Genomic DNA, 18,775 nt, shown 5'->3' with positions numbered 1-18,775 from the left:
TCGCCCGTACCTTTTCGGTCGGAGCTTCTGCGTCGTAACCGATCATCACGCCCTCGGCTGGCTCTCCTCTTTGAAGCACCCAACTGGACGACTTGCACGTTGAGCATTGCGTCAACAAGAATATACATTTTCTATTATGTATAAGTCAGGGCGCCTGCATAAAGACGCGGACTGCCTGTTCCGCAATCCCGTGGATCAACCCGACGATACCGATGCAGACTCGGACATCAGTGTTCTATCCCTCTCCGGCTTCCTCCATATTGGCGACGAGCAGCGCAGAGATCCTGTTCTTCGAACTCTTATGGAACGCCAAAGGTCCTCGCCCAATGACCCGACCCTCCGGATGTTCACCTTGCGCGATGGAACTTTATACCATCGTAGCCTTCGTCCTGACGGCCCGGAGCTCCTCCTACTAGTTCCGAAGCACCTTCGACTCGCCGTGCTCCAGCAACTTCACGACGCTCCTATTGCTGGACATCTGGGCATCATTCGTACATATGACCGCCTGCGGCGCCGCTTCTTCTGGCCCGGCATTTATCGCTCTGTGCGCCGTTGTGTCGCTTCTTGCGACCTGTGTCAGCGCCGGAAGACGCCGGCTATACCTCCCGCTGGTTTGCTTCAACCTATTGATATCCCTACAGAGCCCTTCTTCCTGGTGGGCCTAGACCTCCTTGGCCCCTTTCCAATTTCCATCAAAGGAAACAAATGGATTGCTGTAGCAAACGATTATGCCACGAAATATGCCATTGCACGAGCGCTACCAACCAGCTGCGCTACAGATGTCGCCGACTTCTTACTATACGACGTCATTCTGCACCACGGCGCCCCAGTTGCTGACGGATCGCGGCCGCTACTTTCTATCGGAGGTCGTCGATGATCTGCTGCGCTCCTGCTCTACAGAACACCAGTCTGCTACTGCGTACCACCCTCAAACGAACGGCCTCACCCAGTAACTCAACCGCACGCTAACTGAAATGCTAGCTATGTACGTTTCCCACGATCACCGCGACTGGGACGTCGCTCTACCATACATCACTTTCGCATACAGCTTGTTCCCTCACGACACTGCCGGATTTTCACCATTTTACCTTTTGTATGACCGCGACCTCTCCTTGCCCTTTGACACGTTGCTACCTTCCGCAGTACAATCACCCAGCACTGGTTACGCTCGCAATGCTATTGACTTAGCCGCCCAGGCCCGAGATGTCGCCCGTCATCTCCTCGCAGTCTCGCAAGCTTCTCAAAAGCGACGCTACGACCTTCGGCACCGAGGCTACCATTTTTCACGTGGTTCCCTGGTCCTTCTCTGGACGCCTTCACGTCGCGTCGGCTTGTCGGAAAGACTACTTTACCGTTATTCTGGACCTTACCGGATCTTACGCCAACTGCCCGATGTGACGTACGAGATCGCCCCAGTCGTACAGCCTTCAGTGCCTCCTAACGTCACCAGCGATTTTGTTCACGTCGCCAGGCTCAGGCCCTATGTCCCCCCGTTAAGTGAGGCTCTATAACTGGCACCAGGACGGAGCTAACCCCGCCGGGAGGGTGATGTTACGGTGAAGTGAAGGAAGAAGTCGAATTGGACTAGAGGAAGACGAAGTCTGGCAGTTGCCTGAACGCCATATACACCAGTTGTAAAAATAGATTATTTTACACTCGTGGGCCTGCTTTCTTCCTGCAACAATATGATAGAATTGATCGTGTTGCCATCATGTTCACACGACGTCATATTAGGTTGGGACTTTCTATCCACACATCTTGCGATCATTGATTGCGGCCGCGCCGAAATCGAGCTGTTTCAGTTTTCGACCGATATTATCACTCACCATAAGGACCATTTTCGCAATATCGCTGTTTCAGAAGACACCGTTGTACCTGCCTGGTCTTCCACTCTTGTGAGTATCTCTTGTGACTCTGTAGATGACGGCACAGTACTCTTCGCTCCGTCTGAACTCTTAGTTCGCCGCCGTTCACTACCACTGCGTTCGCCGTCCTCGAGTTCAAAGCTGGCGCCTCTCTCACGTGCGTCTCAAACCCACCGGCTGAACCAATTACTTTACGCCGCCGTGAAAGCCTTGGCAGAGCAGAGCCACTGACGTCATCTTCAATATTAGACACGATGGACGACTCCACTTGCTGCTCTCGAGGCATCGCCTCCTCAGTCACTGCCGCGTTCTTTTGCGCCAGCTATTGCCAGTGACCTCACGACAACGCAGCGCGAAGAACTTCTTCGCTTGCTCCAAGGCTTCTCTTCCTCTTTTGACTGCCAAGCAACATCACTCGGCCGGACAACGGCTGTTTCGCACACAATTGACATGAACCAACGCACCAATTCGACAGCGTCCCTACTGAGTATCGGCGACTGGAAGACGCGTTATCAATGACCAGGTGAACGATGTACTCAATCGTGGTGTCATCCAGCCTTCTAGTGGTCCCTGGGCGTCACCAGTCGTCCTAGTTAAAAAAAAGACGGCACGATACGATTTTGCGTTGATTATCGAAGGCTCAACAAGATTACCTGAAATGATGTATACCCGTTGCCACGTATTGATGCCGCACTTGACTGTTTGCAAAGAGCGGAGTTTTTTTCCTCCTTAGATCTCCGCTATGGCTACTGGCAGGTGCCCATGGCTGGCGCTGACTGTTCTAAAACAGCGTTTGTAACACCAGGCGGCTTGTATGAATTCACTGTAATGCCGTTCGGTCTGTGCAATGCGCCCGCCACCTTTGAACGCATCATTGACGGCATCCTACGCGGCCTGAAGTGGCATACTTGTCTCTGCTGTGTTGACGACGTTGTCGTCTTTTCCCCTAACTTTCCGACCCATCTTCGGCGTTTACATCAAGTTTTGACCTGTCTCCGGAATGGTGGTCTTCAGGTTAAAAACGTGCCGATTTGCAGCTCGAAAACTGACTATATTAGGCTACGTTGTCTCCAAAGAAGGCATTCTTCCTGATCTTGCTAAACTTCGCGCCGTATGCGAATTTCCGAAGCGCACTAACTTGAAAGCACTACGCAGCTTCATTGGCCTATGCTCTTACTTTCGACGTTTCGTTCGCAATTTCGCTACTGTGATCGCACCACTAAACCAACTTCTCCAAGGTGACAATGAACTTTCTGCTTGGTCAGAAGCCTCTGATGCTGCCTTTACGACTTTTCGTCATCTACTCACGTCTCCGCCAATCTTGCGCCATTTTGATCCAAGCGCACCTACAAAACTTCACACTGACGCCAGTGGTGTGGGCCTTGGTGCCGTCCTCCCACAACGCAAGAACACTAATACTGAATAGGTAGTCGCTTATGCCAGTCGTGCCCTGAAGAAACCTGAGGCCAATTGCTCAGTAACAGAAAAAGAGTGCCTGGCTATCGTATGGGCTCTTCGAAACTTTCGTCCATATCTCTGAGGTCGACGCTTTGACGTGGTGACGGATCATCACGCTCTTTGCTGGTTGTCTAACCAAAAAGACCCGTCGGGCCGCCTCGCCCGGTGGGCCCTCCGAATCCAGGAATATGATATCCGTGCCGTCTATCGCTCTGGACGCAAACACTCTGACGCCGATGCGCTCTCGCGCTCCCCAGTTACTTCAGACAGCAGCAGTTCCACCTACTGACATGACATCTCACCCCTTGACATCCTGGACATGGCATCGGAGCAACGAAAAGAGCCATGGATCGTCATATTAGACTTTTTGTCAAATCCTTCGGCAACCTCGGCACCTCGAGAGTTACGCCGACAGGCGCAGCATTTCACAATCCGCGACGGATTTTTATACCGCCGCAATGAAGGCCACAAATGGCTCTTAGTAGTGCCTCGCCACCTACGAGAAGAGTTATACTCCGCTTTTCATTCTGACCCGCAGTGTGGTCACGGCGGAGTGTCAAAAACCTACACACGGCTTCGCCTACGATATTATTGGCGAGGGATGTACACCTTCGTCCACATATACGTACGCTCCTGCATTGCCTGCCAGCGACGCAAATGTGTCCCGCATCTCTCCACCGCACCTCTCCAACCACTTCCCTGCCCAGCTCAGCCATTTGACCGTGTCGGCATTGATATATACGGGCCTCTTCCATCTACTGGCGCTGGCAAGCGATGGATTGTTGACGCCGTAGATCATTTGACACGGTATGCTGAAACCGCCGCCTTGCCTGCCGCATCAGCAAAAGACGTCGCCTCGTTCATTCTAGGCAAACTTCGTTCTCCGCCATGGCGCACCTCGTGAACTGTTGAGCGATCGGGGCTGCGTATTCCTCTCGGAGGTCCTGCAGTCACTCTTATCTGAAGGCCGAATTATTCACCGCACTGCTACTGCTTATCATCCACAGACCAATGGCTTAACAGAACGATTTAACAGAACTCTTGGTGACATACAATCAATGTATGTTGCATCTGACCACTCTAACTAGGATCTTGTACTTCCGTTCGTCACTTACGTATATAACACTGCCTCTCAAGCCACTACCGGATTCTCACCATTCTTTCTGCTTTACGGCCGCCATCCCTACAGCACCATTGATACGGTTCTCCCGTATCGGCCGGACCCTGCTGAATGCTCACCTGTTTCTGCGTTTGCACAGCACGCTGAGAAATGCCGACAACTGGCCCGTTCTTTGACGTCTGCTCAACAGTGCCGCCAAAAAGAGCGTCATGACCTCAATCCTCCCCCTCACCTCTTCCCCGTCGACTCATTCGTGTGGCTTTAGGTCTCGCCTGTTGCTGCTTCTGGCCTTTCGTCCAAGCTCCTTCCGAAGTACCACGGGCCCTACCGCGTGGTTGCGCAAACATCACCAGTGGACTACGTGGTCGAACCCGTATCGCCATCTACCGGTCTGCGTCGTCGGGGGCGAGAGACTGTGCACATTGACCGGCTGAAGCAGTATTACGATCGGCCCACCTCTCCCTAGGTCGCCAGGATGGCCGCTCTTCAATTCCGGGGGTGATTGTGACGAAGAAGACCGGCAGGATGAAAAGCCCCGTTGCCATCCCGTGGCTCGTACCCAGTTCGTTCGCTGGCTGCACCCTACCTGCTGGTGCTGAGTTACTCGCTGCTCTATGAGCCCAATAAACCCACCCTACAACTGTAGCAAGAATTTTACGGTATTACGGCAAGTTTTGCAAAGTATGCTGTACTGTGTTGCTAGGTGGAGAAAATAATTTTTTATACTGTAGGTTTCTTTTATATGAAGGTTTCTACTTATGTATTTTAGCAGCCTGCTACCTGTCAACGCGCCCATTAGCTCTAGTCGCGGCAAGGATAGAGCTTTAAGTAGGGCTATCCTTGACTTGGGTACAATCAGAGTCGCACACCCCCATTAATATCTTCTACACCAAGGTATGCATAAACTCCGTACGCTTTTGTGCTTGTGTCGACAAAAACGCACAGCTGATTGCCATGCGGTTCTGTGACGCCATTCATGAGGTGATGGGGAGCGTTGAACTGAACCAGATCAATCAACTCGTTTCTCCAATCGTGCCATTTTTACGCACTGCGATCAGGAAGGTCTTCGTCCCAGTCAACCTTCGAAGCCTATAACTGCTGAAACAACATCTTTCGTCGCACTACGTATGTTGCTAGAAATCCGAATGGGTCGTAGATTCTGGACATTGTCTGGAGGCTGAAACATTTAGTGTCTTTTGCCTTCTTCAAGAAAGTAAAGATGTTTTCCGCGTAGTAGATGAAGGCGTCTGTTGCTTTAGGCCAACCCCTCCCGAGCACTGTCTCTCGACGTCAAGAGTTCTCATTGCCTAGAGGGGTAAGAGGGCGGCAGCCACATTTCGATGAGTACTGTTAGCCGCTAATCTCTAGAACATGCAGAATGGGCGGTGTAGGGCTGCATGATTGTTTTGTATATACTTTCGCAGTGCCGCGAGTTCCCCACGTGTTTTTTGAATAGGGAGGCGTCAACTCCCCAGCGCGTCCGGGCACGACCGTTTCTGTTTTTCAGGGGTTGGACGGCCCGCGTCGTGTCGGGGGACGAGCCGCGGCGCGCGCCGGGGGAGGGGGGGGGCGTCGCGGATGCGGAGAACGGATTCGGAGAACGCGGTCTTACGCGGACTGGGTTGGCATTCCACCGACGGTCATAATAGGTCCACGCAGACAAGCCTCGTGTGGGACGGCTGTACGGGTTGTCGTACCACCTGCTCCAGGGTCCCCTGCTGGTTAGAGACGCCGCCGAGGTTTATAGGGGCCTAGCAATCTTAACTACGTGTTGCGCGTACGGAGCGGGGGTCCACTCTCCTACGCATCCGGGCGGCAACCACGTGCATTTTGTTTTGAGCTCTGAGAAGAGCCCGCTAGGTGTCGCGTGGTAACTTGCAGTGCGCGCCGTAGACGGAGGCGCGGTGCGCATGCGGAGACTGCGTTCGGACAATGTCGTCTTGAGAACACCGAGTCCGGATGCCGTCAAAGGTCATTATTTTTCCACGCGGAAAAACCTTGAGGTGGGACTGCGATATGCGTGTTGTGACACCAGCGCCCGAGCCCCTTGCTGACTAGGGACGCCGCTGAGGTTCGAGATGGCCTCAATAAATCGTGTGTGCCTGGCGTGTTTGCTGAGGCCGTCACTGACCACGTAGAGATAGGAAGAGGAGATGAAGTTGTGGGAAGAGGGGCAACAGGGTTGTTTTCCAATGCATTTACTTTTGAGAGTAAGGCCATCCCTTTGGATTGTTTGGTTTTTTGTGGGGCTTAAGCAGACTTTCAATTCTCATTGGCAACTGCTTCTGTGGGATGGGCAAATGGTCCTACCGCCCTTTTTCTTTGTCTCTTTCACGTATAACAATCCAGAAGAAGTGCTTGTTCCTCAGTCTAGGCTGTAATCACTAAATCTGATAGACCAGTGAGACTCTGTAGGATGCAACGCTAGTCTGGGCCGTAACCACTTAGTGGTAGAACAGTGAGACTCAGTTGGTCGTATGTAGTGACAGTTGTCCTAGGCTCTAACTTAAGAAAAAGTAAAAGAGTAAGGCGCAGTTTACTTGTGTGTTTTGCATCAGTGTTCTTTTGCTAACTCTGCATTTCACTGCGTAAATATTTTCGTTGCAATATATCTTCAAGTTTTCTTACCTCCAACCTGTCTCCTGCTTCTTCAACGCCGATAATCACCTTGAAGAGGCTTTGGTCGACTCAAATGAGAATAGAACAAACTTAACTGGGCCGAAATGCGAAAATACCCGCGTACATCGATTTAGGGTGCACCTTAAAGAACCCCAGGTGGTCCAAATCTTCCGGCGATTCCCAACGACGACGTGCCTCATCCTCGGATCGTGGTGTTTGCACGTAAAACCCCATACATTAGTTTTAAAAGGGGTGGGAGAATCGTTGGAGTCGAACACTCATTCTACTTGTTTACAGCTTGAGGTCCATTTCCGTAAAGGCTTGCCAGCATCATTCGTCAACTCTCTCGTGCAGATAGATGGATAGACTCAAAACGCCTGAAGTTCGCAAAGACGGCATCGCACTAATGTGTCAGATCATTTATGTTATGCAGGCATCCATTTCATGCCGCCCATGGTTACTGTGATATATATCCAATCGAAGAAACGACTACTATACCACCACGACACAGGCAGGCAGGCAGGCAAGTCAAGGCAAGGTAGGCTACCTTGTACCTGCAGATACATATTTCAACCCTATCAAACATATTGTTACATGCATATTACGTGTTTATTTTGTACGATGCGCGAGGGCGCCCCGACGAAGAAGACGAACTGTTCCTGGTTTCTGAGCTGTCGCGTGAGCTGGCAAGCACTGCAGTTGTTTTTGTAAAAAATAAATTGTAAATGGTCTTCAGTGTTTCATCCCTCGTTGGTGGAGGTTGGCGCTTCCTGTCCTCGCTACGCAGCTCCGCAGCGGCTACACCGTCCAGCTTTCCGCCATGGCTCTCGGTTACGACCCTTCGTCTGCATCGACACTTGTGACTGCAACAACAACGTACGTCCCGGTTACGAATCCCCGTGGTCCTGGCATATTCTACGGTTAAGATAATGTTGTCGTTGAGGGCTGGCTCAGCATGTATGAGCGTATTAACCAGAACAACCACCGGGACCCGAGCATAATGCTAGAAAATGTAATACTTTACTTGGGTGAAACACCGCGTGTTTGGTTCCATACACACGAGGACGAGCTGTCTAGGTGGGATGCCTTCAAATAGAAGCTCCGCGACCTCTTTGGAAACCAGACCGTTCACCAACTAGCTTGCTATGAGAGTACAGTCTTCCACTCAATTGTCTGTCTCGTACACACAAGACGTGCTCGCGCTTTGTCGGAACGTCTACAAGAAAGTAGCTGATGTTGACAAAGTACATCACGTCCTCAAAGCGATCGCGGACCACGTGTTCAACTTGTTCATCTTCAACAATGCTTGCATCATCAACGTCATTCTCAAAGAATGCCGCCGCGCCGTTCTACATTTCTCTTGTCTCCCTAATACGCCTGCGACGTCATCCTGCTACTTACCTTACTACTCCAGCCTCCTCCAATGAGAAGGTGACGCGCGTCGTTTGCCGCGATCTCGATGCTGGAAGTATAGCTCCGTTCCATCCACGCCTACTTGACCACACTACTGACCAACGAGCACCAGTTATCTCCCTAATTAGGCACTTGGTGGAAAGAAAATTCCAACCCTGTTTTCCTTCTCCCTGCTCTGTCTCCCGACCTGACGCCAGACCAGTGCCAACAGCTGTGCCTCGCAGCGACCTGTATTCTCCTCCTAGGTTCCGCAGCCCTACTTACTGAGTGGAGAACTCCGGACAAAAAGCCAATCTGCTTCCGTTGGCACCGAAATGGTTATGTAGCTCGCCACTGCCGCACCTCCTGGATCTCCCCGTATTGGAGCTGCTTTTCCACCGCCCCTCAGCCATATACCGATCCTCGCCGCTACTTGCCTCGCAGTATCTCTCCTATCAGTGATATTCCTGTAGATGACACTCGTCCCTCTAACTTGCCTTCACTTCCACGCCGCAGGTCCCCGTTGCTCCAGCCACGCCGCTATTCACCGCCGACCAATTACACCCCCCCTTAGGCCGTACAACTACACCATGCATCTCCCCGTTGTGTTGCAGCATTATTTTCATCGTGCCGAAATCCTTTATAGACGCTCCCAACGACCCAGAACTTCCTTGATATTCATGTCGACGGTGTCCCTTTGACAACGTTAATTGATACTGGAGACCAGACATCTATAAAGAGTGCCAACCGCCGTCGTTGGCTGGAGAAGGTTCTCCCGCCGTCTACTACGCGAGCCGTACGCTTCGCCGGCGGCAGCACTGTTGCCATCACTGGAATGTATACTGCCCGTATAAGCATCACTGGTCGCCACGTTTCAGTTCTTTTTAGAGTGCTGACGAATTGTTCCCATGAGTTTATCCTCGGACTAGACTTTCTTACCGTGCATTCCGCTCTGATCGACTGTTCTGCAGGTACCCTTTGCCTTCAACTTCATGTTCTCCCGCATATTCGTCTGAAACTCCCGAACAAATCTCGTACGAACGCCGTCGTCCACCTTCAGCCTAGAGTCTTGGCTTTTGTCGATTTATTGTAATCTTTCTATGTGTCCCATGTTGATTGTGTCGTCACAAATGTGCCTGATGTCATTTTTATGCGCAACATCATTGTACCTCAATTCGTCGTAACCGTTGCCGATAAGAGGACATGCCTCCCCGTAATTAACTTTGGCCTGACATACCCCAAGGCATATCGGTTGCCACGCTGCACGCTATAGCAGATGACTATGTCAAGACTTTTTTTCTGTACACGTCTGCTCTGATTCTTCAGCATGTCCCCTACATGCAAGTTGCCTCAACGCCATAGTTAGTCTAATGATTGCTGCGGACCTATTGCCTGAACAAGCAGCAGATATATGCCGCCTTTTGGTTTCCTGCGGCTACATCTCCAGCCTCAACAAACAAAAATTGGGTCAGACTTCACTTGTTAAGCATCACATAAATACTGATAATGCTAGTCCCCTTTATTGCCAGCCATATCAAGTCTCTGGATCACAGCGTAATCTTATTGAAGAAAAAGTGAACAAGAAGCTTGCCAAAGCATTATTGAGGCCCCCTCGAGCCATTGGGGTTCGCTTATTGTGCTCGTTAAAAAGAAAGATGGCACGTGGCGTTTTTGTGTAGATTATTGTCAACTCAACCGTATTATCAAAAAGCACGTCTACCCCTTACCTCGTATTGACGACTTCCTCGATCGTCTCCACGGTGCCAAATACTTTCCATCAATATACTTTCGGTCTGGTTATTGGCAGATTGCTGTCAATAGAAAGGACCAAGAGAAGACCGCGTTCGTCACCACTGATGGCCTATACCTATTCAAAGTTATGCTGCTCTGTCTATGCAACGCCACAGTAACATTCGAACGTATGATGGACACTTTGCTTCAACGGTTCCAATTGTGAATCTGCTTTTTCTACCTAGACGACGTTCCCCTATTTTCCCCTGCACTTGAGATGCACCTTGAGCGCTTATCAGATATTCTTCAAATCTTCCACAAGGCCGCACTCCAAATGAATTCACGGATGTGTCACTTGGTTCGCTGGCAAATTACATTGCTGGGCCGTCTCGTCGACGCTTCTGGTATTCTACCAGACCCGGAGAAAATTCGTGCTGTCACGTCTTTTCGTGTTCCTCAGTCTGTCAAAGACGTCCGAAGTTTTGGAGGATGTGCGCTTAATTCCGACGCTTGATGAAAGATTTCGAAGCGATTGCCCGACCACTTACTGATCTTCTGAAGAGGTATGTGCCGTTTACGTGATGTCCCGCTAAAGCTGCCGCTTTTGCCCACCTCACCACCACTCTCCCCACGCCACTTATACTGACCAACTTTGACACGTCCTCTTCTACAGATTTCCGTACCTATGCCAGTGGCTACGGGATCGGAGCCGTTTTAGCCTAACACCAACGGGGACAAGGTCGTGCTATCGCGTAAGGTAGCCGCCTCCTTACAGCAGCGGAGCGCAACTATACGGTTATAGAGCGTGGATGCCTGGTTCTCGTCTAGGCGGTTTTCAAAATTACAATTTTCCATACCCTGAAGAGAGCGCTCGGAGCTTGCGTCTCAACATCGTGGTGGCCACGTTTGGAGAAGGAGCATGTGAACACGCGCCACGGAAATGACTTCAAAGTGTGCACTCAACGTCGAGAACACCCAAGCCTGAAAGAAGCCTCGCGCGAAACAGGAGCGTCTTCTCTACGCAGCGAAATATGGTGCAGAACGCAAATGTGTATATAACGTATTCATAGAATTACACTATCTTAAATTATTTACGTGCAGCTCCACAATTCAAATAAAATTTAACAGTTCTGTCACGATACGATGTGCCGTCTGTGGCAATGGTAATGCTCAACCATGTCAGACATTATGAACAATCTCGCATAACAACGCCTCAAGCAAACACATCTCCGTTTGCATTCTGTGGAATACGCAGACATACAGCAGTGGTGCACGCAAGGTAACTTGTAACGTCAACTCGCCTCTCTCGTATTGAACTAAGCGCTGAAGAAATTACACATTCGCTGCCAACATCACCGCTAATTATCGTAACTCGATGCAAACAGCATACAAAGCTTCGCCTACATCGATTCCCCCAGTGCATGGGATCCGCAGACTTTTTCCTTCATCGTTTAGATTGCTTCCGTCCAGTGTGCACAGGAATGTTGATAATAATTTAGAGGCACACCAAGGTATTAAGACGGTAGGGATGACTGCCGCAAGTGGGAAAAGTATTTCGGCCTGGCGACCCAATTACCATATGCTACAAAGCTGAACTTTTCTCTCAGTTTGCCTGGTATCCCGTGTATCCACAAACTTTTTGCACCATGAACAATGTCTCGCGGACGCTTGGTCTATTTGCTCAAAATACAGCAATGTCACCCGTCTTAATCGGAATGTTTCTATGCTCCCACTGCAGCTTGAAACCTCAGGCACTTTCGTTGTTCGCAATAATCAGAGAGGGTGGTCCGAGTATGCTGCAAATAATAGGGGCGTAAAAGCACATCCCCGTCTAATATTGTACCTTCTCGGTATAAGCTTCCCACTCACAATAATTCGCGTTAGCCAATTTGTGCACGCGACCTTGATACCCTCTAGTACTAAATTTCCTACGTTCAAATATTCAAGCAAGCCGAAAAGTACATGGCGTGAAACATGGTCGAAAGCTATTGCAAGATCAATTTGCAGCACAGCATTTTGATCCCTAGTGAACGCCTCAGCACTTGAGTACGCATTGCACTTTGCAGTACGCATCTGTTAGTGCAGTGATGCAGCCCATAAAGCTACATGTCTGATATAATCCTACCAGTAGTGTTATGACGCTCTGCAGTCTCTTCGCCAAGGCCTTCATAATTATTTTGTAGTTGCGTTGGTGAGGTTTATCGAGCGATAAGACTGGGAAACAGTCCTCTTTCTGCATCATTAGATTTCAAAATGAGCACTATGTGTGACGTTAGTTTAACAGGCCGTTGTTCGTACGCTTCTTTCAAGACAGTATGCAAAATCTGTGCTATGTTATGCTTGAATGTCTTTTAAAAGGCGACACCAAGGTAATCAGGCTCTGGCGTTTTTCCTACACTCACAGCTATAATCGCAACTACACTGTAAAAATATGCTGTCGTTCTTACTGCACCTTTCCCGGCCGCATCGGCTGCCAACTATTTCCTGTAAAATATACAGGCATACATCACTTCATTTCACAACACTGTAATAATGCACCTTCATATTCACAGTAATTACCTTAAAATAAAACAGACGCCTGCAGTTTCATTCCATGTTACCGCAGAAACACGTCGTCACACTTACGGCAATTTACTGCAACAATACAGAAGTCGGCGATTTCATTCCATGACACCGCCATAAGAGGTCGTCATATATACAGCTATTGGCCAAAAAATATTGCCTTCCGAAATTTCGCTCTACGCCACGACAATGACGTGCAGTTATATTTACGAGTTTTATCAGTTTGTCTGTTCTCGAACTGCGCCTATCGATAAAAAAGAAAACTGGTACATTTATTATCAATTCTTATTAGAGTAACTCGTTTATTGGAAAAGTGTCCTTCATTTGCCTTTGGGAAGAGTCTTCTAGCTTAAAAACTACGATCTACTTTACAGTTTACTAGTTATACATTGGATCTGAATAAAGAAAATGGGGGAAAAACACTCTTAAAAAAGTGTGACAACAAAGCCAACGCATAAGCTAACGCCAACATGAAAGGTACATGAGCCCTCATTTGAATATATTAGAAGTCACTGTAGCTGAAGAATAAGACGGGAAGCAGTCTAAACAAGTAAAGCAGGACAGTCAGTACAAAAAATATTGAACAAGTATAATTGTCTCGTGTTTAGCTATGGTTCACCAATATACAGTGTGATCGTTGTTAAGTTTTACGGAATTTTGAATATCGCCTGTGGCCGATAGCATAATTATTGTCCTTGAACTTAATTATTCACAGAGGCGAGCATTACTAGCACGAGAAATCGAGACACACATTCAAGTAATTATCCAAAATTTAATAGGTGGAGAAGGAGGAGGAAAACACTTTATTCTGGTCTTGTACAAGGCGTCACCATCTGCCTGACTATTCCCATGTTGGGACCAGGAGGTCAAGCCTCCTAGCCCTATCACGGGCGTACTGGACAGTCAGGACTTGAGGAATATGATCGTGGGATCTAATCATTCCCAAAAAGCGATTGCGGGAAATGCCAGGGCCAAGCGACCTACACTCCTAGAGCATATGTTCAAGCGTGCATATCTCCGTTTTGCATGCTTGCAAAACGCCTAAGTATAACTGCTTAAAATTGCCTAAGTGTGAGTGTTTGTGCTCTGCTTAACATATAGTTAGGGGTGCAAAATCCCTCCTTCACAAGTAGTAAAGTATTGTAATTTCATTCTATGTAATGATTAATAATTAACTTCTCAATTAGTTTCTTTACGCCACATATTGCAATTTGCGCATCGTAGCCAGTCAGCTTGGAAAACGTATCCAATTGAAATTAATTTCCCGAATACGCCAGTTCCGAGATATGTCATAAAGTGTGGAACGAAGTACGTGGGCGTCCAGTTACTTTAATGGTTCAGTGCGAGAAAGAGCGTTGTGTTAATGAAGTCAGTGGAACAACGGTGCATTTTTAGGCAAAGTTTAATGGCGCATATCTCCAAACAAGCATCACTCTGTAAGTTAATTATAAGTGGATACGCCTTGCAACCTAGCTGGCTACAATTCGTAAATTCCAATGTGTACCGTAAATAATTCTCAAAGTTTATTAGTGGTATTTTGTTAATTCTTTGAACATGTGTTTCGACTTTTGTTGTAAGTAATGTGCGCCTCTCTGAATAATCCATCTTAAGGACTAGAATTACGTCACCTGCAACAGGGTATTTTTTTAAAGTTCCATAATACCTTAAAATTATCACCCTTTATACTGATATCTCTGATTGGCAAACTATGCACGAGTGTGCAAGAAAGATGATCTGTAATGTTTCAAGCAATGTACTGCAACCATCTAGCTCCTACAGGTTTAGCTTCTGGCTCTTTCTTGGCAATATTACACGTTTGGGGTAAACAGCATGCTTGGTATGTATGCCCTACACACTAAAAGCAATAAACGCATGAGCAAGCACTTTTTCCTGGAATACTGACGAGTGAAAATTGCATAGGCAGAAAGGCTGCTGACATAAAATGCTACGGTAAATAAGTGAGAAGATGGAAGGGAAGTGATTTATTCCACAAAACAGGTTTTCTGGCAGCATTGAGGAAAATAAGGCATTTGAGGCTACAGATTCAACATTGGTGAAGTCAACGCCGGAGAATGGCAGGAAGCTTGAGTTGTGGGGCAGAAAACGCGCACAAAGCATAAATTCTGGGGCAAGAAAATTTATCTCTTGCAATAATCCGTTTTACTTTGGCACTTGGACAAAGTGGCATGAGACAGAAAAAATATGGCTTCAAAATTGTCCCAGGCAGCTTCTGTGATCCCGTGCTTTGTAGCACCTTTGTACGGCCGGTGGTTCTGCCGTTGATTTTCTGCTACGACCTAGCTTTATCCCAACGAGTGTTCTGGAAGGACGTGAGCCTAATGAAAAATGGACTTGAATTCAAAGTTATGAAATTTCAGAACTAGGCTGTAATAGGGTAAAATTTGAGATATTTCATAGCAAGTCTGATGAAAGAGATTAATGCGCAGGAAACTCATCATGCTTCATGGATAAAAGGCAAGCAGCCGATGTTCTGAAGAAAGCACTGACTTCTTTGTTGACCAACATTGTTACGTTGAATCTACGTTAAGGTACACTGACGGACGTAGTTTAGGATGAATAAAAGACCTCCAGCATGTGTTTTGTGAATTTACCGAAAAAACGTAACCATCCAAAAATTCCCCCCCTCCCTTTCGTGATGTACAGTCAAACATGAAAATTTACGGACCACGGTATCTTAGAAAACGTTCAATTTCCAAGAGCCTGGAACAGTAGTGAGTAAAACCAAACATCACAATGTTGTTCATACTTACTAGTAGAGGCTGCAAATGAAACTGCTAGGCTGCACTGTGAAGCTGCGCGGGTATTCAGCTTTTTCTCACATCTCGTGTTCCGCAAAATTGTGTGATTGACGGTACACCTGCAATGTATAACAACTATTTTCTGCGCGATTGTTCCAGGCTCCGGTCACGGAATAATCCTCAACAGCGTCCTAGTGTGCGTGAGCCAATATTTCGACAGGCGACGAGGAACGGCATTAGGCCTAAACTTGGCCGGAGCAACCATTGCGTCTCTGGTGTTCCCGAAAGTGTACGAGTACTTGCTCGCCGAGTACGGACTTCACGGTGCCCTTCTTATCATTGGCGCGTCGATGGGGAATGTAGTGCCACTTGCAATCATCATGAGAGCTCCCCGTGGGAGGTGGCCCACCATGCTAAAAATGTCGTCGTTGGAGACTTCACCGACACGTGCCTGACACCGTGCGACGATCTAGCAGTCAGCTGCCCGAACGAGGGTCAGGACAAGCTCTATCTTGGAATGGAACAGCCGCGCCACGCGTCATTGCAGAGCAGAACGCACGCTCCGATCAGCGTAGTAATTTGCGGAGAAGGTATTTACCGAAGGGGTACCATTATCAGCCTGAGCGAAAAGTCAAGCATCATCGGAAGCCGGAGAGGAACCACTGCAAACATGGGAGGGGACGCGAAGATGATGTCCCGGCGCAGTACGCTCTTATGTGGTCACCTCTTGACTACGTCTAGGCGAGGAACTTTCGCAAGTTGCGCGGAAGCGGGCGCAATGCCGCCAGACGTCGCGCCTGACTTGAACGAGCTACGCGCGAGGAGAGGAACCATGCTCAGCGTCGCTGAATCGCTCTACGCAAGCAACAAAGTTTCGGGGCATTCCATTGCGGCAGACACAAGACATACGCGCAGAGCCACGGTCGTCAGCATCAGCAACTCGTGCCGACTCGAAGCCTCGTCCGTGCGCAGTGACTCGCTAAGCCTCGGGATTCCAACGACTCGAGCAGAGGTGCCCAGCCCACCTTCGCTGTTGCGGAATGTGATCGAACTGTTCAAGAACCCGCGATTCTATTTCCATGCACTGAGCTTCGTGTCGTGGGGCTTCTTTGTTGACTGTTTCCTGACGGTAGTGTTTGACTTTGCGAAAGACGCCGGCCTAGCCCAAGCCGACACTGTGTATGCGCTGACTGTCTTCTCCGCCACGGACACTGTGGGTAGGCTATTTGTTCCCTTCTTGAGCGACGGCGACCTGATCTCGAACTGCGGCCTGCTCACCATCGCCTATTTGACGTTAGGTCTTCTGCAGCAGGCGGCACCTTATGTACGTGGAAAACAAGGCGTCTGGGCTCTCGCAGGGGCGTTTGGCCTGCCGGCTGGTTACATCATGGTTGGTGCCTCGCAGATAATGTCCGCTGAAGTCGGCTTGAAGAATCTTCCAATCGCTTATGGCTTTATGAGCATGGCAACAGCTGTGCCATGCCTTGTGAGGCCATTCCTCATAGGTGAGTCTAAATACTTGTTGTTTGTACATATTGCATAAAGAGAAAGCGGAACACCAAACTAAGTGCTATGGTACAGGAATTTTAAGAGACCCTCGGCTTCACCGGGAGCGTTGAGTATTAAAAAAAGTTGGCACTCCCTGCTGCAGTAGACGTCTGCGTAACGCGCTGCATTCAAAATTTGTATAGTATAGTTGTATGGATAATGTAACTGTTGCGTACCAAGTCCTTATTTGCAGGCTGTAGTGTGTATATTTGAGGATAGTAAGACAATGTTTCTAATAGCAATATACTGCAAGTTTCTCCGCTCCAAAGAGGCTGTCCCTACTGTGTACCTGCTCCATAAGCAGCGCTCAGGCCGCGATGACGCTCTCTAAGTGTAATATCCCCTTATGGGATATCCTACGTAGGACAAAGTAGTCTCTGCGTAAATGTTAAAATAAGGGAGCACGCTAATAACTTGAAGAAAGACTGGGCTGTGCACCTTTCAGCTCCCTGTAAATCCTGGTCTTGTCTGGCGAGATGCCATGAGGTAAACATCCTGGGCAAAACCAAATCCAAAGCGCTACCTGAACGGCTAAAATTGTTTTACATAAAGAAAGAAGTTAGTACGTGAATTAGACTTCTGTTGTATTCTATACATAAAAAAGGAAGCAATGCATATGCGAATCAGACTTCTGTTGTACAATGCGGAGCCATAGTTTCTTCGAATATTCCAAATAACCTTGCTGGCTTTGGAAAATGTCCTAGCCTGTCGTCGAGGTGCGATGGCTTTGGCTTTGCAATACTAAGCCCGAGGGCGTAGAATCATTTCCCGGCGGCGACCGCATTTCGATGGGGGCAAAATGCAAAAACGCCCTTATAGCGTGCATCGGGGGCACGTTAAGAAGGCTCAGTTTATGCGAGGCCGTCCACTAAGGCGTGGCTGATAATCATATAGTGCTTTAGGCAAGCAAAACCAAAGAATATAGTTTTAAAAACGCCCTCTATTACACTGATGTTGTGTCGATGGCCGTCTGCATATAGGGAAAAGTGTATAGAGTATTTCGCTGCCTTTAGAATGAAGTTGTTAGTAGCCCCTATGACGTGTGCATTCTTGCCTTTTGTGCTGTTGTACCCATGTGGCTGATAATCATGTAGTGTTTTAGGCACGCAAAACCGAAGAATATAGCTTTAAAAACGCCCTCTATTACACTGATGTTGTGGCGATGGCCGTCTGCATATTGTGAAAAGTATATAGAGTATTTCGCTGCCTTCCGAATGAAGTTGTAAGTAGCTCCTATGACGTGTGCATTCTTGCCCTTTGTGCTGTTGTACCCATGCGCTAAGTTATGCCATTAATATAGTTATGTAGTTTCACTTACAAATAATTTTGAAAATTAATAATATTTGGGGTTTTACGTGCCAAAACCACTTTCTGATTATGAGGCACGCCGTAGTGGAGGACTCCGGAAATTTTGACCACCTGGGGTTCTTTAACGTGCACCTAAATCTAAGCACACGGGTGTTTTCGCATTTCGCCCCCCATCGAAATGCGGCCGCCGTGGCCGGGATTCGATCCCGCGACCTCGTGCTCAGCAGCCCAACACCATAGCCACTGAGCAACCACGGCGGGTGATTTTGAAAATTGTCGTGCGTGCTCCTGACTTGCGTCTGCGAATATATGACATTTTACTGACCACACTATACTTGCCGATGCCAACGCTACATCGCGAGCACATGACGGAGAGCGAAGGGGAGGGGTCCTGTGCTTGTCAAATAACTTGC

The 18,775-nt window shown here is 48.5% G+C and overlaps 1 protein-coding gene across 2 annotated transcripts in view; it reads left to right on the top strand.

Annotated features, from left to right (window-relative positions):
* LOC142574302 (monocarboxylate transporter 13-like) overlaps positions 1 to 18,775 on the top strand; it is a 96,342-nt gene that overhangs the window by 43,167 nt on the left and 34,400 nt on the right. Inside the window, exon 3 of one of the 2 annotated variants that reach the window (XM_075683420.1) lies at positions 15,666 to 17,011. In XM_075683420.1, coding sequence (XP_075539535.1) covers positions 15,666 to 17,011 — 1,346 coding nt within the window. Of the gene's footprint in view, positions 1 to 15,665; positions 17,012 to 18,775 lie in introns of those variants that run through there. The other variant, XM_075683421.1, reaches the window with a different exon arrangement.

The sequence above is a fragment of the Dermacentor variabilis genome, chromosome 3 (assembly GCF_050947875.1).
Source record: "Dermacentor variabilis isolate Ectoservices chromosome 3, ASM5094787v1, whole genome shotgun sequence".
Classification (NCBI taxonomy): Eukaryota; Metazoa; Arthropoda; class Arachnida; order Ixodida; family Ixodidae; genus Dermacentor; species Dermacentor variabilis.
Note: the sequence above shows the minus strand (reverse complement) of the source record. Positions and strands in the feature narration are given on the sequence as shown.